This window comes from Protopterus annectens, chromosome 2.part2 (assembly GCF_019279795.1).
Source record: "Protopterus annectens isolate FY-2018-M chromosome 2.part2, PAN1.0, whole genome shotgun sequence".
NCBI classification, from domain to species: Eukaryota; Metazoa; Chordata; order Ceratodontiformes; family Protopteridae; genus Protopterus; species Protopterus annectens.
Window position 1 is genome coordinate 960,879,154 of NC_056730.1, and position 23,047 is coordinate 960,902,200.

Genomic DNA, 23,047 nt, shown 5'->3' on the forward strand with positions numbered 1-23,047 from the left:
ACACCCTTGAAAATGGGCCCTAAAAGTTTAGATATTTCTTCAAGGAAAAAATTGGGTGGGGGGACAGGACAGTCCACAGTGAATTTAGGAGCTTCAGTTTTTCTCCAGAAGAGGGGTCATCTGGCAAAATGTGATGCAGGTAGACTCATTATCATTAACTGTCTCTGAGCTAATAGTTTCTGGACCTTTCACTTCCTGTAGAAAGAAAAAGTGAGGGAAAACCTACTCCTAAACCCCAAGTCTCTGGAATGGATGTGCTTGTGTATGAACAATGTGCATAGGGGTCAAACATGCAAATGGCACTCTGCAGCTGTCCAGCAACAAGGTGATGGTGTCTGGATATGCACCTGCAAATAGCAGTGCAGAGATCTGACAGACTTTCACCAAGCTCAGTCCTAGCATCCCACAGGCCTTCGCCAAGCTCAGTGCTGGTATCAAGCCATTGTCCTGACTGATGCCTTCCTAAATCCTTGTGTTCAGGTCCCATCCAATTTCAAATAACTGTCTGATGTTCACGGCCTGAACTGGAAGGCCATAGTACACTGAGAGCCTGTGGACCTTCATCAGCTTGTTTTACTGAACCATGCTGGACCTGGGAGGAGGGATTATGCAGTCTGGAACACACAGTTCCCAGTTCTGAACGCTGCCAATGAAATATACCAAGTGACTGAAGAAAATAGGCCCCGAGTCATGGATGTGCTGCAGTAGACGGATCGGGGATGGGTGATGCCCACATACAAGGATATTCCACTCAAGAGGGGGGGGGGAAGTGTACTTCCCTCCAAATAATTCATATAAGCCTAAGAAGAGAATGGGTACAAAGTAGAACCTTCATTATTTGAGGGTGAGAATGTGACACCTGAGGGGCGCAAAGGGCTGTTTCTACTGCAATTACCTCCCAAAATGCACAACTAAGCATGAACTACATTTTATTACCCATTTGATGGTGCCCCAGCAAAGGCCTGGGGCTGCAAAAATGGGACCCACCACCCAATTCTGCCATTCTCTGGGTAGCAGGACAGGACAAGAATTTTTCCCTCCCACATCAGGGTCCTTGCAGGCAGCCACTCAAACTCCCTAGCGATTTAGGGGCATTGAGATCCAGCAAATCAATGTACTATTTCTGGCCACCTGATACCTCCTTTCAGCAAAGAGAATCTTCAAATGAGATTTCCTCTGTGGGAGGGGAAGAGGACATGGTATCATCAGGCCCTGTCATACCCTAAGGCAAAAAAAGTACAGTTGCATAAAATCAAAATTTTACCATAACAACAGATGTCCTTTTCTTCATTGTTGCAGTACTCGTTACTAAAGGGATTCCCTGCCAAGGGTAGCCCAATGTCCGGCCAGTAAATGAATGCCTTAGGATTTTATAGATGTTGCAAGTCACACGTATGCTCCCCACTTAAGGTGTAGGGCATAAAGATGATGTACGGCTGTACATACCTCAGAACTGAATAGCCCCAAGAGGAACCACAGTCCTAGGAAATAGGAGGAACATATGCATCCAGAATGAGAAAAAGGAAAAGCGCAGAGCAGAAGGGGCAGGAGGAAGAGAATATTGCAATAGTGAAGAGAAGGACATAGACTGTTATGGTAAGATTTTACACAACTGTACTATGTCCTTCATCACTGTTGCAGTACTCTAGGGAGAGTACAAAAGCTCAAAAGGAAACTTGGAAGGAGGAAGGTGCAGAACAGCCCTCAAGAAACCCATGCAGGATAGCTCTGGCAAAACCAGCTCTTGCTCTGGAAATATCCAATTTGTAATGCTTAGTAAAGGTATGGACACAGGTCCAAGTATCAGCCTCAAGATGGAAATGGTACCAAGCCCTTTGAAAAAAAAGCACCACAGGAAGCCATGGTCCTGGTAGAATGATATTTTACAGAGGCAGAAAGGCTTTTCCTATGAGAGGAATAATAAAAAAGAAATGGCCTTAGAGATCCAAGAAGAAATGGTTTGATTAGAAACAGCCAAACCCACAGATCTGGGATGAAAGGAAATAAAAAGCTGTTTGACCTTGCAAATGATCTTAGTCTTGAGCTGTCTATGCAAATCCAAGGTGTGAAGAGCATTCTCACTAGCCAACTGTTGAGAAGGAAAAAAGGATGACAAATTAATAGACTGATTAAGAGACAATTCATTAACACCCTTGGGTATAAAAGGAGGATTAGTACAAAGAGACACCCTGAACCTATGAAAAACTAAAAAAGGAGGAACAGCCATAAGAACTTGGGGTTCAGACACTCTCTTAGCATACCTTCTTGCTCTCTCTACACTTCTCTTCCATACTATTACTTTGATGCTTACTTTGTAATCTAAAAAAAAAAAAAAAAAAAAAAAAAAAAAATTATATATATTATTGTCTTTGTTTATCTCTCTGTTATTGATATTAACTTCAACCTACTAAATGAATTATTACTATTTTTGTTCTTGCCAACACAGACAATGTACTGTAACTTGACTATTTACTAAATACTGTATTCTTTGTCACTATAAGGTTGGCATAATTGTTAAGGTGTTTGCCTTATAGCCACAAGGTGCAGGATTTGATTCTCACATGGGGTAATTGGCTAGGTTTAAAATGGTCCACAAGGGCAGTTAGCCTAGTACTAGAACTATGAACTAACTATGAACTTCTAGTGCTTGGAGCTTTTCTCCCCGGGCCTCTACTTAAAATGGACATATATCCAGTTAGACTAGCCCAGTCAACAAAATGTAAAATAAAATAATAAATAAAATAATAAGTAAGGACCATGTACAATGTTATAAGGAAGCTGAATATGCAGGCTCAAAAGTAGCCTGAGTCAATTTTTAACAACAAAATTAAGGTCCCAGGAAGGTGGAATTAGGCTTCCTGGGAGGTCTCACATGAAGGATGCCTTTAAGAAATTGCTTGACCTCAGACCTAGAGGAAGTGTAAACAGTAGACAAGAAGAAATAGCTGAAAGGTGAGCTTTAACAAAAGAATATGTAAACCCAGCATGAAGCAATTCACCAAAGAGAGTATCACAGAGATCTCGACAGAAAGAGGATCCTGGCTACAAGCAAGGCACCAAACAGAACAGTTCTTCCATTTGGACATACAGGATTTCCTGGTAGCGGTTTCCTGGCCTCCTGCAGAACCCTAAGCATGTCCTCAGAAAAAGGTGCCTAAAAGGGATCAAAACCCTATCACCTAAAATGCCAAAGATTAGACAAGTGAGGATGGATGAAAGACTCCTTGTTTTGTGTGAGTAGTTTCACCCTGTTTGGTAACTTGTGATGACTGTCCTAGGCTAAGTGCAGAAGAAGAATAAACCAATGCTGTCTGAGCCAAAAGAGAGTCACCAACAAGATTTTGGTGAAGTCCTACTTTCTTCAGCAGGATCCTCAGAATCAGAGGAAGGTGAGAGAAAGCATAGAGAAACATCCCCTTTCCCAGAAAAAGATAAGGTGTCCACCTTTCAAGCCAGTGGACTTGGATCTCTAGTGCAAAAAAGAGGAAGTTTTCTGTTCAAAGGGGGTGCAAAAAGATCTACCTGAGGAGCACCCATCTGATGAACAATGTCCAGAAACACATCTCTGTGAAGCATCCATTCGTGAACCTGTGTTTTAGATCTGCTCAAAGAGTCTGCCACTATATTTTCCTCTGAAGGAATGTATGCAGCTTGAAGAGTCACTTGATACTAGAGAGCTAGATCCCAAACTTAAAGAGCTAGCCTGCAAAGAAGGTAGGACCCCCTCCCTGCCTTACTTGCTGATGTACCACATCACTGTGGTATTGTCTGTAAAGAGGCTGAGAGGTTCTGGAAAAAAGGGGAATGAAAGGTTTGCATGTTGAAAAAGAGTGCTCTCATCTCCTTGATACTGATGTGGTCTGACCTCTGATGAGGGGGTGAAAGACCCTCGACCATGAAGGAACAGAAAGAAGTTTCCCACCCCATGTCTGAAGCAACTGAGAAAAATCCTTGAGAGGGGACTGAGGATTGAAAAAGAGCTGATGAATCCACCGCTGAAGCTTGAACTTGAGGCATGGAAGAAGAGGCACTAGAAAATCTAGAGAATAACAGTGTTGGAGCTATACCGACTTTAGGAACCACTGTAGTTTTCGCATGTGAAGCCTGGCTAGAGGTAGCATAGGAATGGCGGAAGACATGAATCCTAGTGCCCTTAGAAACTCCCTGGCTGTAACTGAAACTCAAGAAAGAAGGGATTGAAAAAAGGTGAGAAGAGAAACAGCCTTGTGAGGAGGCAGGGAAACCAGCAAATTAATTATCTGGAGCTTGCAACCAAGAAATACATGATCTTGAGAGAATGAACCAGGACTGATTTCGAGAAGTTTATCGTAAACACCAGGCTTTGCAACAGACAAACGGTATAGTGGAGGTGCTGAAGCAAGGTCTCTGGGAGGAAGCCTGAATGAGTAGGTCATCTAAATAAGGAAAGATCTGAACCCCTCTCACCTTGCAAAAAGCAATCACAGGAGCAAGGCATTTGATGAAAACCAATGGGGCACCAGAAAGCCCAAAGGGCAAAGCAGAGAAGTGAAAATGCAAAGAAGAAAATTCCTGAAAAGGGGATGAACTGGGATGTGAAGATAAGCATCCTTGAGATACAGGGAGAAGGGAGACCAGGAAAGCCTGGGGGGGGATAAAAGAGTTTGAAGGGATAACATCTGAAAGGAAGGGATCTTCAGAAAGATGTTGAGCTGAGAGAGGTTCAGAATGGGTCTCCAGGTGCTTTACTTCCTGGCAACCAGAAACATTCTGGAATAAACCCCCCTTTCCCTCCTGGAAAAGAGGGTACAGCTTGAATGGTACCTCATGCTAAAAGGCTCTCCCACTTCACAGGCTCCAAAAACTAAGATCTCAACTCCAAGTTATACTCTCTCAGGATGAGGTTCCAGCTCGTGCAGTCCTTCAGTCCTAGAATCAATGGCAATGATTACTATAGTTCCTCTAGCAAGACTACACGAGACTCCTACAATGGCTGCTAGTATCACAGTGGTCCCCTTTAACGCATCCTATGTCCTTTCCGATCCGCATAACAAACCGCTGCAATCAAGACTTAAACTGGTGGATGAAGCCAGAATAAGGAACTGTGGAGTCACCCCTTCTCAGCCCACAGCCGTAGTGACCACGGATGCATCCCTGATGGGGGAGGGGGGGTGCATCATCAGGGAAAGACGGTCCAAGGCACTTGGTCTATCGTGGAGGTCAACTTGCATATCAGAGTCCTAGAACTGAGGCTGTTGCTTCTGGAGTTGCAAGCATTCCAATATGTCCGCCTGTCAGGGACAATTGCTATCCAGTCAGACATGTTGGTCGTCTGGTATATCAACAAATGGGGGGAACCAAATCCTACCCATTGTGTTGAGAAGCCATGAGAGTTTCACAATGGGCGATATCTTCCAACTACTTTCTGATAGCAACGCCATTCCCGGGGATTCCAAAGTGATTGTGAACAAGCTGAGCCGATGCATTCTCCTGCCTCATGAGTGATCCTTCAATCCTGTCAAAGCGGCAGAGATCTTCAGTCACTGGGGTCAACCTTGCTGCAATCTATTCGCATCTCCCACCAACCACAAATGCAGCAGCTCTTTTGCCCTAATCCCCCCTCAGGGGGAGTTCCCGAAGGACGCACTAGTACACGATTGCCCAACGGGACTACTTTATGCCTTTCCTCCTTTTCCTCTGATCCTGCAATTTCTAAAGAAAGCTCTACGGTTGAGAAACAAAGTAGTCCTCATTGCACCCTATTGGCCCCAACGAGTTTGGTTCCTCTTCCTTTGGCCTCACCTGGTCCACTGCCAGTGGACTCGGGATCCAACTCCGGGATTACTGTCACACCCACAAGGATTGATCCATCCAACCCATCGGGCCTCAACCTGACAGCTTGGTTCCTCCACTTCTAGTAATTGCCAGGCAAAATAATCTTATCTTCCCCTGTATGAAAATTCTTCTGGCTGCCCATAAACCATCCACCAGGAAAATTTATCTTAGCAAATAGAAAAGATTCATTTTTTTGTTCTCGGGAGAAGGGACTAGACCCCTTTTCAGCTTCGATTAGCTCGGTTTTGGAATATCTATCAAATCTCCTACATTCAGGTGCTGCAGCTTCCACTATTCATGTCCACTTGGCAACTATCTCAAACTTTTACAATGGTTTCCAGGATTCCTCTTAATATCTCACCGTCTCTGTAAGACCTTTTTGAAAGGAGTCACATATATTAGACCACCCTTCAAAGAGCAATTGAACCTTGGAATTTGACGCTAGTCCTACAAACTTTGACTCATCCTCCCTTTGAGCCTGCTGACACTTGGGATATGAATTTTCTGTCCTGGAAAACTTTATTCTTGGAAGCAATTACCTCAGCAAGATGAATATCGGAATTACAGGCCTTGTGCATAAAACGCCCGTACATAGTTTTCCACAAAGAGAGTGTGTCACTTCGGACTAACCCATCCTTTTTACCCAAAGTTGTTTCGGATTTGAGTATTAATCAATCCATTAGCTGTGAAGAAAGGAAGCTGTTCCTAAGGAGATTAGGGAAGCCCACAAAAGGAGGAAGGTATTTCCAAACCATTAAGTACCCCTGATGGAGGATGGACAGAACCCAAGAGTTTTGAGTGATACCCAACCAACTGGGAAGGGACAAGAATATATAGAGAGATAAGGGAACCTAGCTTAGGAAGGGGGGAAGCAAACAGTCAGAACCTGGCTTGTCTTGAAAAGGAGGTTTCTGAGAAGTGGGAGTCTGAGTAGACTTCGCAGGAACTGATCTAGAACCCTTTTTACCTTTGGGAGGAGGGCAATGCTGTCTGCACAGAAAAGCAGATTTATATAGATAATTTCTGTGGAACTTAAGAATAAGAGAAACAAATATATGCTTCAATTCCTGAAAGGCCTTAACTTTATCCTGCAGAGAGTTAAAGCTCAGCAGCCACAGATCCAAACAGGTTTTTATTATCAAGAGAAGCATCCAACAGCTTAGCCTTAATATCATCAGACAAAGGCTGGAGACAAAGTCAAGAGTAATGTTGTGAAACAGAACCAAAAGAAGCAGCTCTAGAGGAGGCATAAGCTGCATCGTAACTACATTTAGTAGAGTGGTGGGCTACTTCAGAAGTACAGCCCAGTAAAGAGAGGGCCGAGGTCTTCCCTTCAGAATCGTGAAGGTCTGAGGAAGCCTGAGAGAAGGGGTAAAATTATAGTTATGTACTTACCATAACTTGGCATCTGTGTTATCTGTAGTCACCATTCATCATGTTAGGGTATTGGATCCGAGCTTGCATACACAAGACAACAGCTTAGCTCCAGCCCCTCCCCTCCCATAATGCTCTGCTGCCCTCCACTCCCTTAGATTGAGTTTGCATAAGGAAAGAAGACAGACCAAAGCACTAACAGTAACACAGGACCACCATAATCCAACTTGTCTTCTAGGAAGGGGGCCCTAGGGTGGGACCGAGATGAATGGTGACTACAGATAACACAGATGCCAAGTTATGGTAAGTACATAACTATAAATCTGATGTTATCTAGTTACCATTCCTCACATTAGGGTCAGCATCCCCAGCTACCTAAATCTTAGGAGGTCTCAAGGAGGGACATGCCGAAGAACCGTGGAGCCAAAGGAAGCCCTTCCTCTAGAAACCAAATCCAACTTACAGTGGGAAATGAATGTGCGAGGAGAAGACCATGTTGCTGCTGCACAAATATCATCTAAAGACTGACGATCGGCAAAGGTAGTTGAGGTAGAAACCACCCTTGGTGGAGTGTGCCCTCACTAGTGCAGACAAAGGAATACCTTCTGAAGAATAAATGAAGGAAATACATTGCGAAATCCAGCGGAAGACCGTGATTTTCGAAATTCCCCTGGCCCTATCTATTCATAGAAAAGGCTAAAAATAGCTGGTCTGAATGTCTAAACTCTTGCGTTCTATGCAGATAAAAGCGAAGTTGACGGTGAACATTTAAGGTGTACAGGATGTATTCCCTTTTATTGGAATAGTTAGGAAAAAATAAGGGAAGATGAATGCATTGATTGAGATTCACTGTTGAGGCCACTTTAGGCATGAAAGATGGATCTGGCTTCAGAGATACTCTGTCCTTATGGAATACTAAGTAGGGCAGCTTGCAGCTCCGAAACTCTCTTTGCCGAAGTTACTGCCACTAAAAAGGCAGTCTTCAGAGAAAGAAATTTAATATGACAAGAGGCCGCTGGTTCGAAGGGAGGCTTTATTAATGCCTGTAGGACAAAAGTTAAATCCCACAGAGGAGCAGTACGCTTCAGTGGAATACGTACTAGAAAAAAACCTTTTAAAAAGGCCTTACAGAGGTGCAAGGAAAAGGCAGAATCACCACTAAGGTAAAAATTTGAAATTGCTGCTAATTGAACCTTGATCGTGGAAAAACTGGCCCCTTCCCTAAAAAAAGAGAGGTCAAAAAGAGAAGTATCTCGGGAATAGAGGCAGAAAAGGGGTCCAGATTCTTACTCTTAGCCCAAAATGAAAACCTCTTCCATTTACTGGAATAAATCCTCCTAGTGGAAGACCTCTGGGAAGCAAGAATAATATCCTTTATGGGTGAAGATGGCCTGGACTTAGCCAAAATCACTGAAAGTGGACATACCACACTGTCAGATGTAAGGTCTGAAGGTTCAGGAGCGGAAGAAGAGACTGGTGAAACAAAAGATCCGGGAATGGATCGAGCACCCAGCGTGGATGCCTCAAGTGAGACTGTAGAAGGGGGAACCACACCTGCCGAGGCCAGAAGGGGCAATGAGGATCAATTGACTCTTGAGGCATCTGGCTTTCTGAAGTACTCTGGAAATTAAAGGCAAAGGAAGAAAGGCGTACAGGAGACCCGGAAGCCAATCATGGGTGAGTGCGTCCCTGGGGGATTCCCCCTCTGGGGGGATCAATGGAAAGAAGTTACTTCACTTGTAGTTGAGAGGAGATGCAAACAGATCGCAGCTCGGGTAACCCCACAGATGGAAGATCTGTTGGGCCACCACTGGATTCAGGGACCACTCATGAGGGGTCAAATTAGCCCTGCTCAATTTGTCTGCCAACATGTTGGATGCTCTGGGAATGTGTGTTGCAATGAAAAAGTGCCCCGTGGTCAACGCCCATTCCCAGACCCTCATGGCCTAACAACAAACCAGATAAGAATGTGTGCCCCCTTGCTTGTTTATATACCAGACAGCAGCCATGTTGTCTGATAGAACTGCAGTTGTTCCCAGAGGGAGGCAATCTTGAAAGGCTTGTAATGACAGAAGGACTACCCTCATTTCCAGAATGTTAATGTGCAGTTTGGTCTCTGATGGCGATCACATCCCTTGGACCATCTGTCCCTGGAAATGTTCCCCCCATCCTAGGAAGGAAGCGGCCGAGGTGAATGTCGCCATAGGAATCGGTGGAATGAATGACCTGCCCAACTGAAGATCCAGTGAATGAATCCACCACGAAAGATGCCTTCAACACACTGGGGTGAGAGGAGTGGTGAAAGACAGGGGATGCAGCAACGCTGACCACTGAACTGCAAAGTTTCACTGAAGAACTCTCATATGGTACCACACCATTGGTACCAAATAAATGGCAGACACCATGGATACTAGAGCCCTGAGAATGAGTGAAGCCGGCGGGCGAGTTTGCTCTAGCATAACCTGAACCTGGGTGCGAATAAGAGACACCCAGCAAAGAGGGAGGGCAGCGATCTGCATGGTGTTATCTAACAGAGTGCCTATAAACTCCAAACGTTGGATTGGAATCAAGGAGGATTTGGCCATGTTCACTGTAATGCCCAACTGATGAAACAGGGAGAGTACCGTGTGAATGTTGTCCAATAGTTGATGCCTTGTAGGGGCTGTCAGGAGCCAATCATCCAAATAGGGGAAAACCTGGATTCCCTGCAGCCGGAGATGAGCTGCCTCCACTGCCATGCATTTGGTGAACACCTGGGGGGGGGGGGGGCTGAGGTGAGACCAGAGGGTGGGCACCTGAACTGAAAATGATCGTCTCCCAGGCGAAAATGGAGAAACCTTCTGGACCGTCGAGCCATCTTTATATGGTAGTACGTGTCCTGGAGGTCCACTGAGCACATCCAGTCATTGCTGTGCAAGAAGGGCACAATCGACTGCACAGTGACCATCCGAAACTTTGACTTCTGTACAAACAGATTCATGCGACTGCGGTCCAAAATAGGATGTAGGTCCCCTGTTCTCTTTGGAGCTAAAAAGAAGCAGGAATAAGTTCCGGATCCTCTCTGCCCTGCGGGAACCTCTTGGATTTCTCTTTTCTGAAGAAGGTTCGCAACCTCCTGTCGGGCCAACTCTTCCTGACTGAGTGGCATGTCCAGAGGGGTTCTGGATTTTGGGGGAACTTCCGAAAAGGGAATGCAATAGCCCCTGGATATAATCGCTAGCACCCACTGATTGTTTGTAATGCTTGCCCAGGCTAGAGCATGCAAAGATAACCGACCCTCGACTGCCTCCAGGGAAGGACAGTTTGGCAATGTCTCAGGGACACTGCAAAGGTTTCCCAGAGAAGGGTTCTCTGGAACCTTGATTTTGGGGGCCTCCCCTGTTCCTAGGGTAACATCTACCATTGAAACCTCTTCCCCATTCCCTGGAAGAGGAATCCTCCTGAATATCCTGGAAGGAAGACTGTGCCTTCCCTTTCAGAAATAAGAAGTTATGTACTCACCATAATTTTCCATCTGAGTAGGTATCTTCATTTGTCTGCAACCTGTGGGATACGGATCCGATCTTGGATCCGAGCCGGCAACTTCTATCATAGCATAGATCCGAGCTCCTAGCTCCTCCCCCTTACCCATAACCCCCCTGCCTGCCCTAACTGACCTCAGATCAAATTTGCCCCATAGCACAACAGATAAAAGGTGTCCCAATGGGAACATATGCTAATAACACAAGAACGATCATATCGGTCAGGGGGAAGGAGGGGGGGATGGTTGCAGACAAATGAAGATACCTACTCAGATGGAACGTTATGGTGAGTACATAACTTCTTAATCTGAAGTAGGAACTTCATTTGTCAGCAACCTGTGGGACAGAGTCCCCAGCTACCTAAGTCTTGGGTGGCCCTCATGGAAGGATATTCCGGAGCACCGCAGAGCCAAAGGACGCTCTACCTCGGGAAACAACATCTATTTTATAGTGGCTGATAAAGGTGTGAGATGAAGCCCAAGTGGCTGTGGAACAAATGTCATCCAGTGGAACCCTAGCTTGAAAGGCCGCAGAAGTGGCACTGGCCCTAGTAGAATGAGCATGGACTCCTTGAGGTGCAGGCCTCCCCGAGCTCTGATATGCTAAAAGAATACAACTCGAGATCCATCGAGAGAGAGAAACCTTAGAAACTGATTTTCCGAAATTACTTTTGGCAAAGGAGATAAACAACTGATCGGATTGCCTATGATCAGCAGTTCTATGGATATAAGAACGTAGTTGTCTGTGTACGTCCAAGGAATGTAGCTTGTACTCTCCTTTGTTATGAAAGTTGGGGAAAAACACTGGGAGATTGATTGATGTTCGCTTCTGAAGATACCTTAGGTAGAAAGGACGGGTTGATTCGGAGGTAAACCCTATCTGGGTGAAAAACCAGATATGGTGGTTTGACAGAAAGGGCTTGCAATTCAGATACCCTTTTGGCTGAAGTTATGGCCACCAAATAGGCTGTCTTCCAAGAGAGAAATTTGAGATCAACCGTGGCCGCCGGTTCGAATGGGGGACCAGTCAAGGCCTGCAAGACTAAGGATAAATCCCATGGAGGTACCACCTCTTTAACTGGAGGCCTAAGGAGGAAGGTACCCTTGAGGAAGGTCTTACACAGTTTGGAATTGATAAGAGGGCCAGACTCTTGCCCCACATGGTAGTATGAGATTGCTGCCAGTTGTACCTTGACTGTGGAAGAACTAGCCCCCTGGTGAAAGAGAGAGGTTAGAAAATCTAGAATCGATGATATCGGGGCTGTAAAAGGGTCTAAACGAAGGTGTTCTGCCCAAATGGTGAAGCATTTCCACTTACTCCGATAAACCTTCCTGGTGGAAGGCTTGTGAGCTGCTACAAGAATGGCTTTGACTGGTGATGAGATCCCGGGAGTCCTTATGAGGAGTGGAACTGGAGCAACCAAGCCGTCAGCTTGAGGTTGACCAGGTTCGGGGTCGGAAGACCGAGAGGAGATCCGGAATGGGATCCAGAATCCATGGTGGATACACTAGGTGAGACCATAGGTAAGGGAACCACGTCTGACGAGGCCAGAATGGGGCAATGAGGATCATTTTGCTCCCCAGCTGCCTGGCTTTCTGTAATAATTTCAACATCAGGGGAAGAGGAGGGTAAGCATAAAGCAGACCGGGAGGCCAAGCATGAACTAGAGAGTCTCTCGGGGACTCCCCCGGAGGGGGGATAAGAGCGAAGTAATCATTGCATTTCGTGTTTGAAGGAGAGGCAAAAAGATCGCAACAAGGTTGCCCCCATCAGGCAAATACTTGCTCTGCAACTCGGTGGTTGAGAGACCGCTCGTAAGGAGTCAGGATAGTACGACTGAGCCTGTCCGCTAGAATGTTGGACTGTCCCGGAATGTGCGTTGCTATGAGAAAGCGGTTGGTGGAAATCGCCCATTTATATATAATATATATATATATATATTATATTATATACTATATACTATTATATACTATTCTGGCTTTATATCACCCACTTTACAATTCGGTATGTTGAAATTTAGCATTGTAAGATTTCAGTATTATGGGTTTCAGTCAAGTGATTTTTCAGTATTTTGAAATTTCAATCTTACGGTCTTGGTCAAATGAGTTTCAGTCATATGACGTTTCTATCATCTGATAGGGATCCATATTTTACCTTCTTCTTCATCTTTCGGCTGCTCCCGTTAGGGGTCGCCACAGCATATCAACTGTTTCCATTTCTTCCTGTCCTCTGCATCTTGCTCTTGTCACACCAACCACCTGCATGTCCTCTCTCACCACTTCCATAAACCTTATCTTAGGCCTTCCTCTTTTCCTGTTACCTGGCAGCTTCAACCTTAGCATCTTTTTCCCAATATACTCTGCACCCCCTCCTCAGCACATGTCCAGACCAATGTAATCTTGCCTCTCTGGCTTTGTCTCCAAACCTTCCAACCTGGGCTGACCCTCTAATATACTTATTCCTAATCCTGCTCATCCTCGTCACACCCAGTGCAAATCTTAATATCTTCAGCTCTGCCACATCAAGCTCTATTTTACATATATATATTTGTGTGTGTGTGTGTGTGTGTGTGTGTGTGTGTGTGTGTGTGTGTGTGTGTAAATAAATATATAAAATTGTTTTTTGAATGGCTGAAGCACAGAATCTGCAAGGTGACAGGAGACGTATATTTCCTTGTTGTAGGACCCAAAGATGGAACATGACACTGAAAATCACAGCAGCAGACTGAGAAAATCTGCAGTTAGGTCTTTGCACTTATAAGCCAAGTTGCAAGTTGTACTGGTGATGCTTGATGCAGACATCTTTCTTAAAAATAAATGGTGCACTTTACTTTGTCAGCATCAGTACTGTTTCCCAATGTTTTTTCTGTTTCATTATGACTTGGTAACAGTAGAGCCACAGAAAATGTGACATGGTCTGCAATGTGAAACTGCTCTATTTTACGATGACAGTCAGATATTGTGCAGCATTTCACCATACCTTGCCCTGAGTAGTAGAACACACCAGTCCTGTATTTTTGTTAGGGAACCTGCAGTCAAAACCCTTCCTGTGGAGTATTAGGGCTGCTTCATCTGATGGTCCCATGTTTTCCTGCAAATAAACAGTTCAATTTGTTTAAATACTGATGTGTGCAATATCTATACCAATTATGTTACTACAGGAAATCATAAAAGATCCAACACATTTCTTATACTAAAATTTACAAATAAACCCACAAATACAAATATACAGTGGATATAAAAAGTTTGCACATCCCTGTTAAAATGCCAGTTTTTTGTGATATAAAAAAATGAGACCACAATAAATAATTTCAAAACTTTTCCTACCTTTAATGTGACCTATAACCTGTAGAATTCAATTGAAAAACAAACCTAAAAAAATATAAAAAATAAAAAACGTACAACATGCTGATTGCATAAGTGTGCACCCCTTAAACTAATACTTTATTGTGTGTGCACACCCTTAAACTAATACTTTGAAACACCTTTTGATTTAATTACAACATTGTCATCTTGGGTACACACCTGCCATCAATTAAAGAGGCTCTGATTAACCCCAAATAAGGTTCAGCTGTCCTAATAGGATTTTCCTGACATTTACTCAGTTGCCTGCTACAGCAAAAGCCATGGTTTGCAGAGAGCTTACAAAGCATCAAAGGGGATCTCACTGTTGAAAGGTATCAGTCAGGAGAAGGGTACAAAAAAATTTCCACAGCATTGGATATACCATGGAACACAGTGAAGACAGTCATCAAAAATTGGAGAAAATATGGGACAACAGTGACATTGCAAAGAACTGGAGATCCCTCCAAATTTGATGAAAAAACAAAATGAAAAGTCATCAGGGAGGCTGCCAAGAGACTTACAGCAACACTGCAGGAGCTGCAGGAATTTCTGGCAAGTACTGGTTGCATACGACATGTGACAACAATCTCCCATATTCTCCATGTGTCTGGACTACGGGGTAGGGTTGCAAGATGGAAGGCTTTTCTTACACAGAAAAACATCCAGGCTCGGCTAACTTTTGTAAAACAATACATCAAGTCTACAAAAAGCATGTGGGAAAATGTGTTATGGTCTGATGAGACCAAGGCTGAAATTTTTGGCAATAATTCCAAAAGGTATGTTTGGCACAAAAACACTTTGCATCAACAAAAGAACACCACCCCCACGGTGAAGCATGGTGGTGGCAGTATCATGCTTTGGGGTTGCTTTTCTTCAGCTGGAACTGGGGCTTTACTCAAGGTGTAGGGAATTATGAACAGTTTCAAATACAAGTCACTTTTGGTCCAAAACCTTCAGGCGTCTGCTAGAATGCTGAAGATGAAGAGTAATTTCACCTTTCAACACAACAGTGACCCCAAGCATAAAACCAAATCAACAAAAGAATGGCTTCACCAGAAGAAAATTAAAGTCTTGGAATGGCCTAGCCAGAGCCCAGACCTAAATCCAATAGAAAATCTGTGGGGTGACCTGAAGAGGGCTGAGCACAACAGAGGCCCTCACAATATGACAGATTTGCAGCACTTCTGCAAGGAAAAATGGGCAAATATTGCCAAGTCATGATGTGCCATGCTGATAGACTCCTACCAAAGATGACCAAATGCTGTAATTAAATCAAAAGGTGCTTCAACAAAGTATTAGAACTCATTCCCTCCAGTAGAGCTCTTTTAAATGTGTACCTTTAACTCCCAGTAGGTGTGGCTTCAGTCATTAAAAAATGAAGTTATCACCTTACAGTTTTACCAAATACTAGAGGTCATATATCAATACAGTTGTGTTTGCCATCATGTATGCTTCAAGATAAAATATTCTGATACCCTGTATGTAGCACGGTTTTGGAATTATTAATGCAAATATGAGCAGGCAATATTTGACGCCTAGAGACGCAGTAGGAGGTAACTGCAGAAACGCCTGGAGACGTCACTCGGCTGTAATGAGTGCACACTTATGCAACCGGCATATTTTACATTTATTTTTTATATTTTTCCCCTAACAGATTTGTTTGTTTTAAATTGAATCGTACAGGTTATAGGTCATATTAAAGGTGGGAAAAGTTTTGAAATGATTTATTGTGGTCTCTTTTTTTTATATCACAAAAACCTGGCATTTTAACAGGGGTGCGTAAAATTTTATATCCATTGTATGTAGTGGTTAAAAATTACATAAAAACAATCTTCACTGAACCAAAGATGACTAGTCAACTAAGACCAGTAGAAACATGAAATAGACAAAAATAATATTGAAGCAATAGTTTTAGGTGTGTAACAGTGCTGTAAGTGGATTCCTAATGTATGCTGTCTAGAACTTGGTATAAGCTAATATAATGAACTATATTATACACGGTGGATAAGGATACTGTTCATAAGCTACTACATGTCTTGTGTTAAAATGAGATTTGACTAGAGGACAATCAGTTATCACATAATTAAATGTAAAATGGTGTAGCTACAGTGAAATACAATAAAACTACAGTAAATTAATTATTCTTTACTAACACAAGTAGGTACATTATAACTTAGATTAAAAGACACAAAAATTGGAATTTAAGAAGCTGGTCATCAGTACTACAGATGTCGGCATATCACAGAAGTCCTCAATTTTAACAGTGCAGTGCAGTGGAGAAGGAAGGCAAGGCGTATGAAGGGAAGGTAAAGGGGTGATCTGTATGAGCCGACACTGCTGGAAATTACTGGTTTAATATTAAGTCTGATCAACTAATGAAACACTGTCAAAGTGAAATTCTTGAAGGGAGTCATTACACACCTCACCAGGATCTGCACTGGGCAGTTCTAGGTGGCCATAGTAGGATACAATGGAAGTAGGGCATATGTTGTTAGTAATCCATGATAACATACGTTGCCAATAATCCATGACTAGCTATTAACTAGGGAAGCTGGAGATCAGGCCAGGTCTGGTAGACTTTACTGGCTGAAGGAAACTCAGATACTGTTGAGACAGGGAAGGAGATATGCCTGTCTGGGAGTTAGAGCAAAAGATTAAGATTATGAACTGTTAATCAGCTGTTTCCTGTAGTCCAGGATTTGATTCCCTCAGTTTCTTTTTCTCTACTGTGTGACTATAAGCAAGTCACTTAACTAAGCAGAGCTTGCAGGTTGCCCTGAAAAGGGACTCTTTTGTACATTGGGTTTACCCAATTAAATAAGCAAACAAATAAAAATAAAATGAAAAAAAAAAAACAAAAAACAAATAAATAAACTGTCATGGTTATACTGCCCCTTCAAAAGACAAGGGGAAAGACGCACACCGTATTGTAACCAAAACTGTATCAACTGACTTCCTGCACAGTATGCACAAAAACAAAGGCATGCAGGCATCACTACATGACAGCCCCCATAGAAATTAGAATATAAAAGAAACCGCAGCAGCCTGAGCTGCAGTGTGACAGATCCTTAGCAGTAGCTAGTTCCTTCGATCTTGATTTGGGAGGCACCTCAAGCCTGGCTGGCCTAAAAAAACCTTTTTTCCCGGAAAGGAAGGACTCGCTCAGCAAAGGAACATGTCAGGGTACTGCCCTAATAGAAATGTGGGAGGATGGGAGGATTTAAGAGAGTCTTGGCAGAAAGCCTGAGGTCAGCTGTGAATTGGGAAAAGCAAAAAGAAAAATAAGATTAAAATAACTAATATGGAATGCTGAAAAAGGGGACAACATGTGTGGATCAAACAGGGAGTACAATGTCCACCAACAAACTAGTAGACTGCTGTAGGTAGGTCAGGGTTCACAGGTATATATATATTAACGACCACCAGGGCCTTTATAAGCCTAACCATGGAAGTCAACATAATTGTGTCCCTATGTATCATGGGCATTTATTAGCAGGATATGTTAGGAAGTTTCTAGAGGTTATATGGGCAGTATGTTAGAGGCAGACAGTAATATCCAAACGATCAGAGACATGGATGCCAGACATGGGATGAATTTCTGATTTCCCATCCACTGTTCAAGATTATGGACAGACTCTGCTTCACATGGATGGGAAGCCTGACCCAGAGCACAAGGATTTTCTGAGACATATCGGTCTTGCCAGCATGTCTTACTTATGTCACAAGTAAAACTTAAATCCTAGTGGTTATTTGTTTTGTGGATGTGCAAAAGGTCCACCAGAGCTAGTTCTAAAGACACCTTGTATGCTGCCAGAAATAGAGTGCCTCTCAGCAACCCATAGGTGACAGAGTAAAGAGACAGGACTTTAAGGCAATCTGTATAGCACAATATGCTTATACCCCTGATTCTCCTGGTAAGGAACCTTTGTGGGTATTACAACTGTTGCATACATCTGGTCAGGTGCACGCCAAATGGGGCATTATTGAGTAATGATGGGTCTGATAATGGCTGTATAAAGTGGCACTATGACTTTCTTGGACCTGGCCTCCATGCCCTTGCTTACAGTCTGGGCAACATAGAATGATTTTCTTACTACCTTGGCCACATGTTGATCAAAGGCCAGATTACTGTCTACATATGTTTCCAGATCCCTGACTGCTAGGTCAACTCTTAGAGCTTTCTTATTGATGGAGTAATTAGCATGGGTGACAGTTTTTCCAAAAGGCACTATAATGCATTTCTTGGCATTGAATTTTAATCTGTGACTTTGGCACCAGTCATTTGTCTGTGTTGGACCCTCTTGTAAAATGTTTGTGTCATGGGGGGAATCTATGATAGCTACCAATTTGCAGTCTGCGAACTTGTCAGCCAAAGGCCCTTGACAATAGCCTTCACCTAAGAGAAGTAGATGCCAAACAAGAGCAGTCCCAGCATGGAGCACTGAGGTACGCTGCTAATGACTGGTCTCTTAGTGGAGGTGGTATCACCAGTCCTGACTTCCTGGGTCCTGTCTGTGAGCCGACTAGCAATCCAACAAGTTATGTAGGGGTTTAAGCGAAGTTCTAGGAGTGTGTCACCTATACCAGAGTGGGATACTGTACTGAAATGCCTTAGGCAGGGTCAAGGTAGGTGGGTATGTGCCAATTTCCACTCATCCATTGTCTTGGTGACATTTCAAAGAAGTCTTCTTTAAGACCGCAGGGAAAAGCTTCAAAGGGTCCTTGGGAAAGCTTCTGTAGTTTAGAACTGCACAATTTAGCCTTTTTTAAAGCATGTTTAGTAGAAACTAATCCTAGGTGATAGCTTTCTTTGCGAAAAGCTGAGAAATTAAGTGCCCCGTGACTTGCTCTGAGGGAAGAAAAAATAGTTATGGCTGGTAGAGGAGGTAGGTTATGGTGGTTTTTTTTTTGGGGGGGGGTGACATGGATGAGTTATGGCCAATTCCTTTGGAAGACATGACTTTAAGAGCCCCCAGGCTTCTCCTTGGGTCTTTTTTCTTGCATTCTTTTTTTAAGCTTTCCCCTTTACCAGACCTGTTTCTATACTGTTTAAGGTATAAGGGCCAAGATTTAGCAAGGCAGTTCCTGCTGAATTTAGAAGCTTGGGCCTGAACAAGCTGTTTTATAAAATGCATGGTCTTTCCCTTTTCTTCTAGTCTTTTGATAACTTTCTTGATCAAGGGGTCCACAGAAGACATCTTGCACAGAGGGGCAAGGAGCTCTGCCTCTCCATGGTCTGGAAGGGGCAGAGTCCTCCACCAGGAGTGTGTCTGAACAATCGGACCCAGTGACTGCTTCCCTGCATTATGCATCATCAAAACCACATTTCTTGGAGTGGTTGGCAACCTAAGCTTAAAGGTCAGAAAGTTCAAGAATCTACTGCTTTAGACCCTTTTTTCCACATTCCCTTCTGTCTTGGCACTTATCTTCTCCAGCAGAGACTGCTGATAGGAAAGCATTTATGCCTGGTAGTTTAATTGCTGACAGGAAAGCATCTATATCTGGCAGTTTAACACTCAAACACAGGACAGCAGAAGTGTAAAGCTTTTTCCCAAATCTGTCAATCATTCTACTCTCCCTGTTATCATGAAATGGATTCCTGGATAGAGATGAAGCTGCTCCCCTGCTAGAATCCAGAGTCACCACAGCTGGATCAGCCAATGATTCATATAAAGGAACATGTGGGAATCCCTGAGCTTACAACAAACTTACGTTTCATTGGATTGGGGGGGGGGGATAGTACAGGTCCCTAGGTGCATTTGTAAATACATCCGCCAGGACATCCATGCTGGAAAAAATGGCTAGCACTCTAGGATCAGAGGGAAAATAGCCAAAATAATCTACTTCACTTGCTCTGAATTATGGGAATTGGAATCCTCTGCTAGAATTTCCACCTTTCTCTTTAAATGAGGAGCCTCAGAAACCAGGTCTGGCCTTTTGGATTTCAAAAAGGATGCTAAAACCCAAGACAGTAGGACAAGTTGGAAAGCAGACACCTGGAAAGTGTAAAGGGCTGAAGCACTGCCCAGCCTAAGCTGACGCAAGCTGGATGGCCCCAGTTTTGTCTTTGGTGCCTTTATACAACCATCCTAGAGGGCTTGAGTTACAAAAGGAAAACTTCAATCTGTTCTCAAGGAATTTCCTTGGGAATAAAAAACTTAGGGATCCCATCTACCCATTTGGCAATGAGAATACAAGCCTCTGAAACCTATGGACCTTCAGTTTCAGGAGATGTGGCAAAAGTGATGGTCTTGGTGGACATGCAAGATGCTGAAAGTATGGTGGCCATAAAAGTGGTCATAACAGAGGCCTTGACCAAGACTAATACAGAGGGGTAGAAACAATAAGACTCAAATCATTCATCAGTACATCCTTGGTCTCCTGAAGCTTGCACAGTCTCTTGACGGAATTTTGTTTTTAATTTAGAAAGTTAATGGAGGCCTTGGTTTATGCTATGGTGGCAAGAACCATGCATGTGCTTCTGACCTGGCTGTATACTCCTAGGGAGAAAGTCATATATTCCAGATTGCCCTCAGGGTAAAATTGGCACAATGCAGATAGGACTCCACATCACATTCTAGGCTGAGGCAGAGCAATCAGGCTGTGGAAATCCTTCTGTGGATCTGCATCCTAGAAGCAATACAGTTGCTAACTTTTACTAATACATCAGACTCAGATTCGGTATCAGAATCACACACTAGCTATATCAATAATAAGCAACAAGGAAGATATAAAAGATTCATTATAGAGATGGACTGACAACTGTGGAGCATGCAGTGCACAATATTGCACAGTAAAAAAGACACAAACATGGCATCAGCTGACGCACCACTTACACCACTGACATTCTTGCATCCTGATGGTAGAGTCTCCACCAAAGCACTGGGTGAAAGTAAACATCTAGAAGTTGAGTCAGCCATTTGGGGTAACAGCAAAAGTAGGGACTGCAACACTGAATGCTGTAATGAATATCCGTAGCTTTAAGTCTATGGACCTTTGTTCCTTAAAATCTCATCCAGATTTGCCCCAGCAATCCTTTAAATTTCATGGATACAACCTTAATTTGTAGAAATATCTCAGTCCGGAAAGTAGAATCAAACACCATTGCCACTTCCTCCCCATTTCTATATAATGGACTGAGAGGGATAGGTGAAAATTTTATTTATTTTGGACCTTCTACTTTTGCCATCAACAGGCTCTTCAATGACTCCTCACTTTCCCAACAGAAGGGTATCATCTGTTTCTGCACATATATTCGTCAGTAGGCAAAACAGGGTCACTAGGTAACTCTATTTCTCTAAACTTGCCACAGTTTGTCATGGTCCACACAGACAAAGGCTTTGCAGTATTCAATAGTGCAAAGTAAATGTTTTCTGGAACTCTCTTGCTTTCTGTATTATCTGGCTAATAATGTCAGTTTGATCTCTGGTACCTATGTCCCTTTTAAAACACTTAAAACCAGCCTGTACCTCTATACAGCTGTAATCTAGCTTGCAGGATCATTTTTAAACATCGTTACCAAATCATCACATTTTAAATTGCAATGTGAATTTGCACACATCAATGGAAAAGAAAACAGATCTTAACATTTTCCATTATTATTTTGCGCAGTATACAGGTTCTCTTAATTTTCATTACTCCATTACACAAATTGTTCAGTGCTTGCCTTCCTTTAAGCATTATTCCTCATCCTAATTTGCTTATCTTTTCTTAAAATCCTGCCTCTATTTTTTAGTCTCCTTTACAGCATGCAGAAATTACATTACAGTTAGTTTCCATTTTGATTTCCATTTTCTAGTAATTACTTTTTTGGCCACTACCAGCATTGACCCTAGTAAGACCTTACTATGCCTACGCAATTCAAATCCTACAGCCCAGCCCAAAAGAATTACTTCCTTAGTTACTACCATCTGTTTCTCAGACACTTCTGTCAAAGTATTTTGAAGGGAATTTTTAAAAATCAGTCAGCTCATTACAGTCCCAAAATACATGTTCCCACTCACCTTTCTTCCCCCCATTACATATGTAACATTTGCAATTTACTAAAGGAAAAAATCATCTGAAGTTTACTTGGGATATAAAATAGATACTTTTTAGGATACTGATCTGTGAGGATCTTTAGAAGCCTAGCCCTGCATTCCCATGAAATTTTAGCCCATATAATTTAAGTACAGATAAATCAGAGCTGGACAGAACATAATCACCCCTACTCACAAGGGACAAAAAGTGGTAAACCAGGGGTGATGGTTTCCCATACATTTGCCCAGATTACACATGACTACAGCAAATTAATTACTTTGCTTTATGTGGAGAGGAAAACTATTACAAAGAAATGGTACTCTCTGATACATACTTATCCCTCCAATATGTTCTATTTATGTTGCAGAAGAGATGAAGATCTCTTGAGCAGGCGCTTATACCACCACTAGATTTGCAGATATACAGTAGATATGACAGAATAAGGTCTACTGAGGCTCTGTATGCAAGCCAGAGATTTCCCCTCAGTAGACTATATACTACCAAGAGGAGGAACACCACTTTGAAATGGTCAGTATAGTTTTTTTTATGATTTAGGCCCGCAACTTTCTTGGTGAGAAATTGTTATCATTCGAGTTGCATTAAGTGTTTGAACAGATACATACCAAAGCGGGCACTGCACTCAATAATTGGCCTAATAAGTGCCGAATACAGTGGAATGATCACATCTCTGGACCTAGATGTCATACCCTTACTAAAAAGCTGTGGAATGAGAAATACCTTCCTTACAATAGTGAATATACGGTGAATGAAGGACAGCTCATTTCCCACATTAGTTTCCAGGTCTCTAACTACTGGATCAATTTTCAGGGAAGTGTTGTCAACAGGATAGTTAAAGGGAACATTATGCTTGCCATAGGAGACTTATACATTTTTCTAGTTTTAGTGTATGGCTATTCTATCAGCTATTAGTTTGGGAAAGGGTCTCTTGGAGAATCTTGGTATTCTTTAGAGAGT

General features: G+C 43.0%; 1 protein-coding gene across 1 annotated transcript in view; it reads right to left on the reverse strand.

The window, feature by feature from the left end:
- Nucleotides 1-23,047, reverse strand: part of MAN2A1 (mannosidase alpha class 2A member 1) — a gene marked incomplete in the record, with an annotated part of 1,886,421 nt that overhangs the window by 74,162 nt on the left and 1,789,212 nt on the right. The window contains 1 exon segment of the mRNA XM_044064270.1: nt 13,689-13,799. Coding sequence (XP_043920205.1) covers nt 13,689-13,799 — 111 coding nt within the window.